This window comes from Halichoerus grypus, chromosome X (assembly GCF_964656455.1).
Source record: "Halichoerus grypus chromosome X, mHalGry1.hap1.1, whole genome shotgun sequence".
Lineage (NCBI taxonomy): Eukaryota > Metazoa > Chordata > Mammalia > Carnivora > Phocidae > Halichoerus > Halichoerus grypus.
In genome coordinates, this window is record NC_135727.1 from 100,858,844 (window position 1) to 100,873,601 (window position 14,758).

Below are 14,758 nucleotides of genomic sequence, written 5' to 3' on the forward strand. Positions count from 1 at the left end.
TTAAGTGTCTGCCTCTTGGTTTCAGCTCAGGTCATGATCTCAGGGTCCTCAGATCGAGTCCCTCATCAGGCTCCACACTGAGCACAGAGTCTGCTTGAGATTCTCTCTCTCCCTCTGCCCCTGCCCCTGCTCATGTGCCCTCTTTCTCTCTCTCTCAAATAAATAAAATCTTAAGGAAAAAAGAAAAACAAATAGAAATATCATCCTAAATTTCAGTATCTATTTACTTTTGTTCTTGTTTTTTTTGGTCTTCACTTTGTAGGCTCTATTTTTCCAATTTTTAATTAAAAATTATGAAATATATTAAGCTTTGATTCATAAAATCAATACTTCTCTGGCTTAAACAGCAAAAGATGACATAATAGAATTTTCCATCTTAAATTTTTTTCTCAATTCAGCATAAATTACATTCACAAAACCAGTTATATACTTTTGTTTGATACATTACCTCGTCTGACTTGTCAGCCTGAAGTCAACAATAGATTCCTTAAATAAACCAATGCCTTCAATATCAATGACATCATCCACATCAGGCTCAGTAGCAACCAACGTTATGGGAAACTTCCAAATCCCATCTGTTATGCACTCTATTTTCAGTGTAATTTGAGTCCTTAAATAGAAAAAGAGATTACAAAGGATACTACAGGAAAACAAGTAAAAAGAGAATACAATATAGCAGACCAATATCTAGGGTGAAAATGTAAGCAAACCTTGTGGTTTTGGTAAAAATATTGGGACTTTTAATTCTTTTTTAAATTTTTTATTTATTTTTATTTTTTAAAAGATTTTATTTATTCATTTGAGAGAGAGAGAGAGAGAGATACAAAGAGAGCACAAGCAGGGGGAAAGGCAGAGAGAGAGGGAGAAGCAGACTCCTTGCTGAGCTGGGAGCCCGGAGTGGGGTTCCATGTAGGACTCAATGTGGGGCTCAATCCCAGGACCTAGAGATCATGACCTGAGCCGAAGGCAGATGCTTAACCATCTGAGCTACCCAGGCGTCCCTGGGACTTTAAATTCCTTAAAAAAATGCAGGTGACTGTGAATTACATTTTAGAAATAAATTTTAGGTCTTTGGTTATATTATCAATCTCCCTGTGAGGTAATTATTTTGTAGCCCATCTTATCTACTCTCTACTTATTTACTAAGTACCAGTAAAATATGCAGAATTAACTGCAAATTTTCCATAACCAGCATAGAATATGGTAATATTTAAGAATCCAAGGCTAGGTTGGCAAAGGGACCCAGGTGTTACACAGATAGGTCTGTATGGAAATTTTGTTCAAAAGGAAACATTGTGAGAAAGTTTTTTAAATTCTTATTTCATGTAGAAAAAATTATATTTTCTGTGGACACTTACAAAGTTCATAAAATTGACTTAAAGATTTTCAAAAATTAAATTGCAATTTTAATTTAAATTAAAAGACCACAAACACTCTTCATAATAACTTATAATTGAGTGGCAGCTGAATTAATGAAGTGAATACAGATAGCCTTTCTAAGCATTTGGCTATGAAGGAGAGTGGAGACATAGGGCAGTACGTGAAACTGAGGAATGGTTACTTGTCTGTTTGCTTGCTTAGGGGGGAAATAATGCAAACAGGTAATGGTGTGGCTGTAATATTGTATGTCAGATTGGACAAAGAAATCACAATCCTTTTACATAAAACTCTCAAAAAGAACAGCAGGTCAAGAGTTCCAGGAGAAAGTTGAGCTAAGATAATTATTATTTCTTAAGAAACCCTAGGACAAATGATATCGATCATTTATTTATTAAAAAATGTTTAGACCTGTGTTAAATTATAATCATCAGGCTGATTCACGACCATATTAACTACTGATCTCTCAAGTTTTTGTATCAGACCCTTGATTTTTATTGAAAGAAAAGGTCAAGACCTGTAGAAATAATCTTGTTTGTTTTTGTAAAACCACCAATTAGGGCCCTGACCATTATTATTATTTTTTTTTATTATATACACTATTCTGTGAAAAGAGGAATGTGAAAAATTACCTTGTATTAACTGTTGTGAAATAATGTTATATTTTCTTTTCACCAAAACATGAAAATTTTGTTTTCTTTTTTACCTTGCCAAACAGGAAGAAAATAATTGAATTTAATACTTACTTATCTAGGTAAAGCATGGTTTAGGTATAATTATTTTCTTGTTCTTTTTCATAATTTAGAGCTATTGGGTTTATTTTGGTTTTTCTCATTTAACTGTATGTCTTCCAGTGAACCATCCCAAATAAATAAGGAGAAAGGAATGATAAAAGTAAACGAATATATACATATATACACAAAACAGAATTATTAAACTACATCAGAATATCACACAACACTCACAAAAATTTATGAATCATGCATACAAGTTGTCCTAAATCACTTTTGCAAACATACACCAAGAAGCTCTAAATCCACAAAATGTTGAAGAGGTATAAATTCACACTGGTTATGCTCATATTCACTAATGATAACATTCTCCCCTTCTGGTTGTTGCTGGTAATTTCCATATCACTAAATCAACATAATACAAATCTAAATGTGAAAAAAAATACTATGAAACAAACACAGAAAGCTATTAAAATGAAAGAGAAGATAAATGTTTACAGTATACTATCTTCTTGCAGCTTAGTTTTATTACTGCTTCCTGAAGATGACCCTGGTATCTTTTAGTTATTGAACTACATATTCAAAGCTACATTAAATACATGCCTGGCTACATCGAATACATAGTTAAACTACAGAAACAATTAAAAGCACAGGTAATACTTCAGCTGTCTTTTCATTTCCAGGCTGTATTTTGTACTTTGTGTGTATTGTGGTACTGATCAGGAGCTCTGTGTTACGACATAAAGAAAGCCCTATTTCGGATGTGACCTATCATACAGCATTTGCATGTGCTAAGTACCAGTTGCCTAAGAAGTAAATATAAAGACACTGGATGAGGTTTCCCAGAAGAAAGACGTTCAAAGGTCACTATTCTCACAGATTCCAATATTATCCTCTTAAACCTTACTAAAGGATGTGCAATAATATAGTTTTGGTGGTAAAAGGGTAATGACAGCAAAACACAGCTGAGGCATTTTTTATCATTCGAACTGGTTCTTTGAAGTAGTATCAAGAAACATCGTGCTGGGGAATCTGGGTGGCTCAGTAGCTTAAGTGTCTGACTAGTGATTTTGGTTCAGGTCATGATCTCAAGGATCCTGAGATTGAGCCCCGCGCTGGGCTCTGTGCTCAGTGGGGAGTCTGCTTGAAGATTCTGTCCCTCTGCCCACCCTCAAATAAATAAATCTTAAAAAAAAAAAAAGAAACATCATGTTGTTAATGCACAGTACCAAGTCAGTAATTTTTTTAAAAATTTTACAAAGTGCACTGCTCTTTTGTGAATACTAAACCCTAATGACCTTTGGGAGGTCACAATTTGTGAAGGATATCTTAGATTTCTAATCATTTGGACTATTTTTTCTCATCAGAATACTTTTCAGAGTTTGATAGCTAGAGATAATCTAGCCCAAAATATTTACCTCAACAGCATCAAAGAAGTAATACAATCCAAATATAAAAGATGGAAAGAAAAATCAACATAATTTTGTTTAAAAGAGTAATAATATGTAGTTTCAAAAAGTAATAATATTATTTAAAGAAAAAAGGTTTACCTCAATGGTTTCTTTGGTGCAAATACCACATTGAAGACCAATGCTATCATTTCAGCTTTGATATGATAAGATTTTTTGATCACATACAAAGCTACGCAGGATCCCAAGTTAGACTTCATAACTTCAGATTCAAATTGAATTTCATACTCAAATTCACGTTTCACAGGCAAATCTAAGAAAATCAAGATTAAAATAATTTCAACTTAATTAAATATATATAGATTGAAAATCAATTACCTGTCAACACTAATCATGCACAGGTATTTAGAGGGAGGGAGAGGGTTTATATTATTTACCCTTGTGTTCATAATACCTAGTGCATTACTGGGTATATAATAGATGTACTCAGTTATGTTTTTGTTAAAAGGTAAATAAATAAATGAATGAATAAAAAATAAATTCAGAAGACAACTCTCACCACCTTAAATCTTTAAAATTCAGATTTATGAACAAGAAATAGCCAGACGGAAATTAATAATCAATATTTACCATAAAATATAAATAATACGGCATTGTCTATATAATATATTAAAAGTTTATAGACTTGTAATTTATAAAGAAAGATTTGAATTAAGTTTAAACAATATTAAAACAGCATCCCAATCTATTTGGGCAGAATTTTCAAGTTCTGGTATATTTTAATAAAAGAGAGAGTTCTTCATGTTTTAGTCTGGGGTTTTAGAGACAATCTAGTTAACCATATTTTCTTAACCAGTAGGCTACCAGAGGAAAGTTATAGCAGGGTTTTTTTGGGTACATGTGAAAAATAACTCAAATCCACTACTGGCATGTATAAGAGAAGCACAAACATCTATTATATTAACTCTCCACATACATGTCAGGAGCCCAAATGCCAAATTGAGAAGTTTATTGCATATGGATCATGGAAGAGAGGTCAGGAAACCATAACTTGACCTGGTCCACAGCTGAGGTAATTTCTAAAGTTTGTTTCCAGTGTATAAAGGTAAATGTGATCCCTGGATTCACAGAACTGATGGCCACCTTTCTTTAAGCAATCCAAACAGAAAACAGACCACCTTTAAGAAGTAGTTGATTATAATGTATGCTGTAGAACTCTGAATGGCTGTAACAAGCCCAAGTCACATTTAATGATTATCTAGCAAACCTTATTAATGTAAAATAACTGGTTAATCCACACCCTTACAAGGTCCCTTTTTCTCTTTTTCCACATGTAAAAGTATACTTCTGATCTCCTGAATTGCTGATTTTTATCCTGTTGACAAAATCAGCAATTATTATTCCTATCAATAACCTGTCTTTGCTATAGCAAAATCAATGTGTCTACATATAATGCGCCTATTTGTTCTGGTAATGAGATATGGAGATGTTCCATAGGAAGCCATAATCCATACAAAGAAAGAGCATTTAAGAATTTTAGAGTGGTTAATGGGAGATGAAATTTCCATTGCATTCAAATAACATAATATTTTTAAAGCAAATACTGTATGTAGTTGAGCTCTGCATCTGTTTCTACTTAATTACTGAAGCCTTTATGGGAATGCTTGTGTCAGAATGAAGACAAGAAAATGAGAAGCTAAATTTAGTTTCAGAAGCATTGAACCCCCTATGGAGAATCTGTCACTATGGATGTTATAATTGTAATCATAAGAAGATCCATTGGTACAAAATAGAGACATGATTATCAACTAAGGGATAGGAGGTGAGACAAGTAGAAACAATATGAATATATTTTTCAAACTACACATATCCACCTTGTCTGTAACTGGAATATATTGATCTGAGCCCGTAAAGGAGAGGGAAAGAAGGCGGCTGGACAAAATCACAATAAACTGACATTCGGTATTGTATCTTAAAAACAATCTGTTAGAGTCTCTGCATTTTATTTGGAAAGTCATATTACCAAGTGAGAAACATGGTTTTTGTTATGCTCCTAATTTGGAGAGAAACTATGCAGTATTTTTATGTGGACTGGGTGGATAAGAGCTAAGTCAGTGAGGCCAGTATAAATTAATTACGTGATTGTTGGATAAAATTAATCTCTCATGACAAACATAGCTCATAACTCTAAGAGAATACCTGCACATTTCTAAAAAAAAAGTATCTAAATAAGTGTAGTTTCCCTTAATACACATTACAATTTCGAAGTTATAAGTCAACAGTCCTTGGGACTACTGTAACAAATTTTTCAACATTGAGGGAAAATCTTACTGTTTTTTAGCAAACCCTTAAAAAAGGCACTTAAATTCATGAAACTAATAGGATAAAAACATATTTGACTTCAGTTGTGTTTTACCAGCATGTAAAAAGCTTTCCTTGAAATGACAAGTATGGTTTTTGTCCTCATGGAGCTGATGACCGAGAGGCAAGAACTGGTAATAAACTACCGGTAACACCACTAATTTTTAATTACTGTGATAACCGCTATTACGGAGAAGTAAAAGAGGCATGAGAGCATCTGTCCTGGGAACCTGGCTATGAAGGTCCTGAGGAGGAAACCAATACACCAAAATTGAAAGGTGATAAAGGATACCCGGATGTAGAAATTAAGAAAATGCCCCCTAGGCTTCATCAGAGCAGCATGGGGGAGTTTTCCAGAGGGGAAACCACCTTAGCCCAGTTGAGAAAGAACTTATGTGGATGAAGCAGAGGAAGTGGCAAGAATTTGTCAAAAGATGAAGTGGGCAAAGTAGGCAAGACTATACAGGGTATGGTGAGGAATTGGGACTTCTAAGAATAACAGGAGGCCACTGAATGTTTTAAGTATGTCAGTAATGTGCTCTTTTAATGAGCAAAAGGGGATTAGAAGAGAACTTAAGGAAGTTTCCATGGTAGTTCAGGCCAGCTGGTGGCTTGCATGAGGGTGAGAGGAAGATGTAGATTAAGATCAAATAATGCCCTGCTCTGTATAAAGTGGGAGATATGTGAGCAGGCATGACTGGCAACTAGAATCCCCAGCTTATCACTTCTGTCCTGTATTCATACCCTCCACATATATACAAAATATTTAATCAAACAGGTTTCAGAGAACTTCAGAGTAGGATATCTATATCTCTCTATATCCATGTCCATATCTATCTATTGTGTCACAAAATAATAATGGTGATAATCATTTGGGTATGGCAGCAGAGTCATTATATTGAACAGAAGGGGCATGTCTCCCATCCAGATAGTGTCCCTGTATACTTATCATTCAACCTAATGCCTGTATCATAGTGCCAATAAATCATGCAGTGGGAGCTACGTTGGCCAGTGGTTCATTACTAAGGTGAATTTTCTCAGGGCAATGACTGAATTTTATTCAATGTGGGAGAATATCAGTCATTTTTTTTTTAAAAGAGAACACTTGACTAAATATGATAATCAGAAAGTATTGAATTATAACAAATTAATTTACAAAATATACTTTGAAATTATGTATTATTATACCATATACATTTTAATCTGTAAGAAATACATGTCAAAGCAAACCCAACAGAAAGGTCTCAATAATGGAAAAATGACTATCAAAGAATAATGAACATTGTTATTCATGTTCTTTCCCTAAATTTCTGCAGTTTTCCCTTCACTAATAGACATGCACATTTGTTAGAATATCATAATCATATAAGGAATGAATGGAGTGCTGGAGACAAATTTGATATAGATGAAGACAGCAAAGTATTCAAAGAAAACAGAGAAGGCTGGATAAACTCACTAAAGCTATTTTCTTTGAACAGGTAATGAAGAATGAACCACTCTTACTATTTTTTTTATAAAGTTGAAAACCTTAATAAAAAAATAAAGTTACAAATCTTTCTGAAGGGGCATTTCACTGACATGTTTTTATTTCACTTTCATAAGGTCATTTAACAGACCAGACATTTTGATTAATTTAAAATAACTGCATGTTCCTCTGCTATGACTATAAGTACAGTAAACTACAAAATGAAAAATTAAAGGAAGAAAGTGGCCTCATATCTGATGCTCTTCTTACACATTTTATTTGAAACAAGGTACCAAGAAGAAAAGATAAAGGGACTTCTGCAACGTGAATATTTGACCTGAACTTTCAGCAAAGTTCCAATTTCAGTCTCTATCCAATATTTAGGCACCATATTTTTGTACTTTCTTTTTCATAGAATATTCTTCTGTGCATTAATGAGAAAACCCACTGAATGACATTGGGAGGACCATGTTTCCATTATAAAACATCATTTGTCAGTGACTGAAGATGGGCACTCTATTACATCACTGTCACAAAATACCCAACTAGAGCTTTGCATGACAATAATGGTAAGGCCTAACACTTATGGAACACATACTGAGAACCATACGCTTTCTAAGGATTCCATGCATTTACATATTTAATCCTCAGAAATACCCTAGGAAGTAGATACCATTATTATCTCCATGTTACAGTTGAAGAAACTAAGTTTATAGAGAGGTAAAGTAATTCTCTCAAGGCCCTAAAGAGATTAAATGGAAGAACCCGAGGTGTCTGGCTTTATACTTCACAACCTATGATATGAGGCTGGTCATGTGGCACAATTGCTGAGAAGATACCATTAGCAGCAGCCTCTGGAAATGTGCAGGACATAACCGGCACAATGGAGTGTGGTGGCCCTCAGGGCAGAGCCCTTGGTCACGAAAACATTTAGATTCTGGTCAGAAGAAGAGGAGCCAACAAGAGAAATGGAGGAGAGACAACCAATGAGATAATAAATAATAAGACTAGTCATGAAAACTAAGAGCAGGAAGTTCTTCAGCTGGGTCAAATGGTAAATGCTGCTGACAGGCTGAGTGAGCTCAGGACACAAATCTGACCATAGGATTAGGCATACAGGTTAAGGGTGACCGTCTTGTCAAGGGCAGTCTCATTAGAACAGTTAGGACAGAAGCCGTAACAGAGTGAGTTGAGCAAAGAAAGTAAAAAGAACAAAAGCAGAGGAAAGGATCAAATCTGGAGGCCAAGGTAGGATCATGGAAGGACCAATGACAGGTTTTTCAGGAGCTGTTTGTGATTACAGACCAAACAGGGCAGGAGAATTTACATATGACAGCAAACAACATACAGCAAGATGACGGAAAAGAGACCAATGTGACACATAAACTAGCAAATCAGACACACAGAAAACATAACAGATTAATCAAAGAACAATGGCCTCAAGTTATAGAACATCTGGAAAATAAAAGAAAGAGGCATGATTCTGATATGGAGTTAAACAATAAAACCATTCCCACAGAAAAAGTCTCATAGAGATAGTCACTGGACTAATCCCCAGGCAGGCACAAAGAATGCATAGACCAAGAATTATGTAAGAATAATAAATACAATTATGGGGCAGATTGTGCCCACACAGAATAATCTGTAATCTTATAGAAGTGAAAGTGCAAAATACAGTCTAAATATCCATATATAATATTATTCCAGTAGGGCAATACCAATTGATTTAAATACTGCAGGTGCATAAATCCGACACATTGGACAGATGTTCTTTGAATTTCTTGACAACATTCTGTGTGTCTTATTAATTTTGGCATCTCTGGGGCTCAGCAAAATATCTGGCGGCAAAGATGCTTGCAAGATTGTTGTTGAATGAAAAAAATACAAAGGTGATCAATCCTGGTTAACTCAATGGTGTGTGTGAGGAATCAGGGTGGAAGGAGAACAGAGAGGTCCTGGCATTTTCATGTAATGAGGCTTGGTAAGGTTTTTTGGACTCTTCGGGAAAGATGATGAAGATAAAGGGAGACTGATGGGAAGGGAGTGTTGGGGATTCTGATCTCCTACTTACCATGTTTACATAGAGGGGCCTATTCACTCACAAGAGAGGAAAAGTATAGAAGGAAAAAAATCTCAGCATCAATCTGCCTCCTCCATCATGACTTGCCATGGGGGGAAAAGCAACATATCTGACCAGTGAATATGGGTGAAGGAATGGAAGGTAAGCAGATGAGCAGACCTTTTACTTTCCTAATGTCCTGAATCCAGAATGCGCACTTTCTCGTCCTTCTGCATGTGTGGGTTGTTTGCTCCTGCCAGGAGTCTATAACTGGTTAGTCTGGGGTGAATGCACTTCATTTTGGTGGGAGGTATTAATAAGCCCAAATGAGTCCATACTGCCAAGTCACATTTCAGTTCACTTTTATAATTAATAGAGGTAACCTTTTGCTCTCCATCTGCCTTATTTCTAATCTACTTTTCATTTGGTCATAAACCTGGATGAGGGAATATAAGGGTTTAATTAGTGATCACACCTAAAACCCCGTCATAGTCCAAGCCAGAGAGTTTTTAATTTCCACCATAATGGATTTAAGAGACTTTAATTTCCACCATAATGGATTTAAGGGACGATAGGAAGGAAAAACTGGAATGAACAACATGACTCTTTTGAACACTATTTAATGTGTTGGGTAAACTATAATTACACACACAGGGAAAAAGAATTGGTTTGCCTTTGCATATACTGAAGACTAAAATAGTATTAAGACTTTGTGGTAGACCTGTCCTTAAAGAAATAGGGGAGAAGGCAAAGGCAAGCAGGTAGACTTACAGAGCGCAGGCAAGTTGGTTACATCTTTCGAATATGGGTAGGGAAAGGAATCAAGTTATTACCGATGTCTTTAAGGAACCGAGACAAAGGAGAAGTTAACGGATTTATCAAATATTCAGGTACCATAAAGACAGAGAAAAACATTAAGTTTGGGAGGGGATTGAGCAAATCTACTTCTATATAGGACATGCTTCAGAACAGAAACATTCACAAATTAAAATGTCTTTAGCCAAATAATAAACTTCTTGAGTTTGGTAGTATGGAGCATAGAAAAAGCTATTTTAAAGGGAATCATTGGAAGAGATAAGTCTGCAAACCTTCCAAATTGCTATTTTCAATATGAAGTATTATTTTTCATCATGAAAAGTAATGAAGCAGTGAACTATGAGCCATATCAAAAGGTGTATTTTCAAGAGCTATTTTCTTAACATGCCTTTCAAACCTCCCAAAATGATATTGGCAGATTCCTTATAGACCCTGCTTATCTAGAAGGAAGTGGACTTTTTTCCAGTAATAACATTTAATCAATTTCTATTATCAGAATTATAATTTCTTTAGGTTGCAACCTAACAAAAGTATAAGTAATTTAATGTAGCAAGAACATATTAAAATGGTTCCTATATACAAGCATTTTTTTTTTAACCTTCCTTTACAATGTCACAGACACATCAACATTTTGCTTTCAACAGGATAGGTTTCAAACAGAAATCAAGGTCTGAACACTCAATTATTAAAATTCACTTAAGCACAGCAGGATGACAGACAAAACAATTACTTCACTTCAGAAAGGTACTGGACATTTACTGGGGTACATTTACTATAAGTTGGCTGCTTATGAAAATATGTTCCATTTCAATAAAAAGTGCTTACATTTATTTATCACTGGAAATTGAGAGTTGTGTTATACATTTGAACTCTGAGGTTAATCTACACTGATATTTTTATCCGTGACCTGCATTAACAATCAGAATTCCCTTTTGTATTGTCTATTGGTTGAAGAAAAGAAAGTCAGCAGGGTTTCATTTACGTAAAAATTATAATTCCTACATTTCTCTAATGCTACTACATGATTCACTAAAGCAAAATCTGTATTAAACTTATAATAACATTTCAGAGATAAATGGTTTCCATCAGTCTGATTTCATTATGAACAGATATTCTTTAAAATAAAGAGCAATTGAACAGACTTGCAATAGAAAATTCCCCTCTCCTCACATAAGTTTATTTCATTTTTTTATAAATTTAAGCAGTCTATGATTAAGTTGGCATTTCTGCAATTACAACACTAAAATTCAAAGAGAAAAAAGAAATAACTAATAAATCAACATAATTAAAAATTAAATTTCTCACTGTGCAACTTAGTAATATTTCCTTAACTCACACAATTCATATTATCAATATCTAGTCAATAAAAAGACAATAATTAGTGTGAACTATTTTTTTTTGTAATTCCAAAGATTTTATGAAGTATATTGGGTACATGTAACATAGGTATTCATTTCATAATTCCATCTCAAGTTTTTAAAATATTACCTTCCAAATCATATGAGTGTTGTGTGGGGGGGGAGATTGTTCTGACATTCTTGTAATTCATTTAAGAAATATTTATTATTTCCAGACCCTCTTCTGTATTTACTCTCAGACCGCTTGTTTGCAAAAACAAAACCCTAGTTTGAATGATCTATTTTGGAAGACACCAAGGGGTGTCCAGGAAAGTGAAAGAGGGTTGACTGATCATAACTGAGCCATGTGTATAAGTTGATGAGTAGGCAGAGAAAGTGGGCCGGAGAAGAGAGAAAAGCAGGCATGCAGAGAAAGGCAGGCAAAAAAATACTCCCCAGCTTTACATAATACAGTTTCAACAAATGAAGATAAAGAGTGGGGGATTTGACATGCTGCCCAGAAAGTGACTCAAACTCTATCCTAGAGTGGGGACATGAGTTTCATGGTAGGAGAGATATGCGGGGGGTATGAGTTTCCAGGCCCAGAGAAAAATATTTAACGTATAATAAGTTTTTAATAAGTACTTTTGGATGGACTGACCATAGATAGATTTTATCAGTCCAGAGTAAATAAAATATGGCAGAGACTGCTCATTGTCTTCCCAATATTTATTTTTTCCTTTCTTCTTTTTTAGTAATAGAAAATCCCCAAATTTTATCTGGGCCTGGATAAAGAGATTACATTTCCCAGCCTCACCTGCAGCTAGACGTGTCCATATGACTGAGTTCTGACCAATGAGATGCAAGTAGAAATGATGCGTGCATCTTCAGGTCATGGCTTTAAAGGGAACCAGCTTGCTCTCCACTGCAGATGTGACTCCTCAATTGACATGCAGATGAAGACAACACAGGGGATGGTGGAGCAACAAGAGAAAAGGAACCTGGGTCCCTGGATAATCTCAAGGGACACAGGCATCACACTCCTTGGACCTACAAGTCCAGGCTTTCATGTGAAAGAGAAATGAAGGGTGCCTGGGTGGCTCAGTCGTTTAAGCGTCTGCCTTCAGCTCAGGTCATGATCTCAGGGTCCTGGGATTGAGCCCCGCATCAGGCCCCCAGCTTAGCAGGGAGTCTGCTTCTCCTTCTGCTCCCCCTGCTCGTGCTCTCACTCTCTCTTTCTCTCTCTCAAATAAATAAAATCTTAAAAAAAAAAAAAAGAAAGAATGAGAAATAAGCCTCTCTTGTTTGTCATTGTTATTTGGTCTTGTTAAAATAGCTGGTTAAATTCCTAGCATGTTTCCACCCCTCAGGTATGGCTGGAAGCACAAGAGGGTATATATCAAATTTATTAAGTTGTAACAACCATCCAAGTAGGACTGACTTGAGTTGAGGGTGGCTAGCCGTATCACTTCAGAAATTTCTGGAATTGTTTAAAATGAGCATTTCTTATTTAATAGAAATAGCCAATATTATAAAAAATTAAAAGCTATTTTACTCCTATATACTTTTTTTTTAAAGATTTTATTTATTTGACAGAGAGAGAGAGAGACAGCGAGAGAGGAAACATGCAGAGGGAGTGGGAGAGGGAGAAGCAGGCTTCCCGCTGAGCAGGGAGCCCAATGTGGGCCTCGATCCCAGGACCCTGGGATCATGACCTGAGCCAAAGGCAGATGCTTAACGACTGAGCCACCCAGGCGTCCCTTTTGTATACTCTTTCTATACTCATATATTTGGTCTCTCTCTTCAGTTATATCCCATTTATAGTCTTTTATCACTGAAATAATTAAATCAGACACAAAGATAATAATACTAAGAAGTAAAAAAAACTATAGATATGAATGAGAAAACTAGGGAAGATATTTTTGTTTCTGCAGGAATTTCATACTTAATTTTGTAGTCAGTTTGTTTTTTAAATAATACATAAACATCGATTCTCCGCCTTGATTTTAATAAAATACTGCCATAGGAAATTTCCCTTTCAATGTGAAATAGGAGCAGTCTACCTCAGTTCATCTGGAAGACAGTTGAAAAATAAACCTTGCCTCACTGGGATTTGATTTTGCCAGATCTTCATATTAACTTGTTGAAAAGTTTTCTTTAAGACTTTAAATGCCAAAGGGATTATTATACAAAATTTATTTGGGGATTGCATCTAATTTATGGCAATTTTTCAATTTCTTTAAATAAGGAACATTTAATCAAGGTTGTGTTTCTGAACTTAAAGCTGCAAGACATGGTTTCAATCATTCCTCAAATCAGAAAAAGAGAATAAAGGAAGAGATTAAAAGTGAAGGGATGTGGTAATGAGTTACTACAGTTTTTCACTCTTCTCACTGATGACAGAATCATAATCTATTCTTATAAATCCATTAACAACTATAATTGTTTTCCTTTTGGAAATAACCGCCTATGTGAAGAGAGCAAACATCACTGAACACTTGCTGAGCACTATTTTAAAGATATATCGTAACTGAAACATATTGGGTGTGGATTTTCATGTAACTGAAGAATCAGCAACCTGCAATTTAAGGAAATTGAATTTTTATTTATTATCATTTTTATATCCATGACTGTGGTTCTCTTACCATCAATATCTTTATAAGAATCATATGAAGACTTTTTTGGAATCACTACAAAATCTGTCGCGTCTAAGATAGGATTTTCTCCAAAAAAATCACCAGTCAGCGTGACTTCCACCTCCTGTTCTATCCGCTTCCTGGACTGACATTTTATGACAACTACAGGAGAGAAATATTTCCAGTTGAGATGGAAGAAAATAAATTATGTCATGAAAAATATCCTTTTGCATACTTTGACTTATTGTGTCTGGCATTAACACACACACACACACACACACACACACACACACACACTCATGCAATATCTATATACAATGACATTTTGGAAACAAATAAGAATATTAAATAATATGTAAAAATAGCACGACAGAGATTAACCTGGAAGATATATATTAGATTACAGAAGATTATATTAGGATGTAAAATTTGATTCAGGAACTCACCTAGTCATATCAATAATTCAACTGGTGGTCAGGAACACGTGAATTTTTCAGCTATCTCTATGTTCATTGTGGCAAATACCAAACTCTACCTACATAGTAATACTACAGCAAATACCTTCAA

At 35.0% G+C, this 14,758-nt stretch overlaps 1 protein-coding gene across 1 annotated transcript in view; it reads right to left on the reverse strand.

The window, feature by feature from the left end:
• CFAP47 (cilia and flagella associated protein 47) overlaps positions 1–14,758 on the reverse strand; it is a 495,766-nt gene that overhangs the window by 49,112 nt on the left and 431,896 nt on the right. Inside the window, exons 61-63 of the mRNA XM_078064042.1 lie at positions 14,201–14,353; positions 3,659–3,830; positions 449–610 (exon numbers count right to left, since the gene is read on the reverse strand). Of these exons, the coding sequence (XP_077920168.1) occupies positions 449–610; positions 3,659–3,830; positions 14,201–14,353 (487 nt within the window). The remainder of the gene's footprint in view (positions 1–448; positions 611–3,658; positions 3,831–14,200; positions 14,354–14,758) is intronic.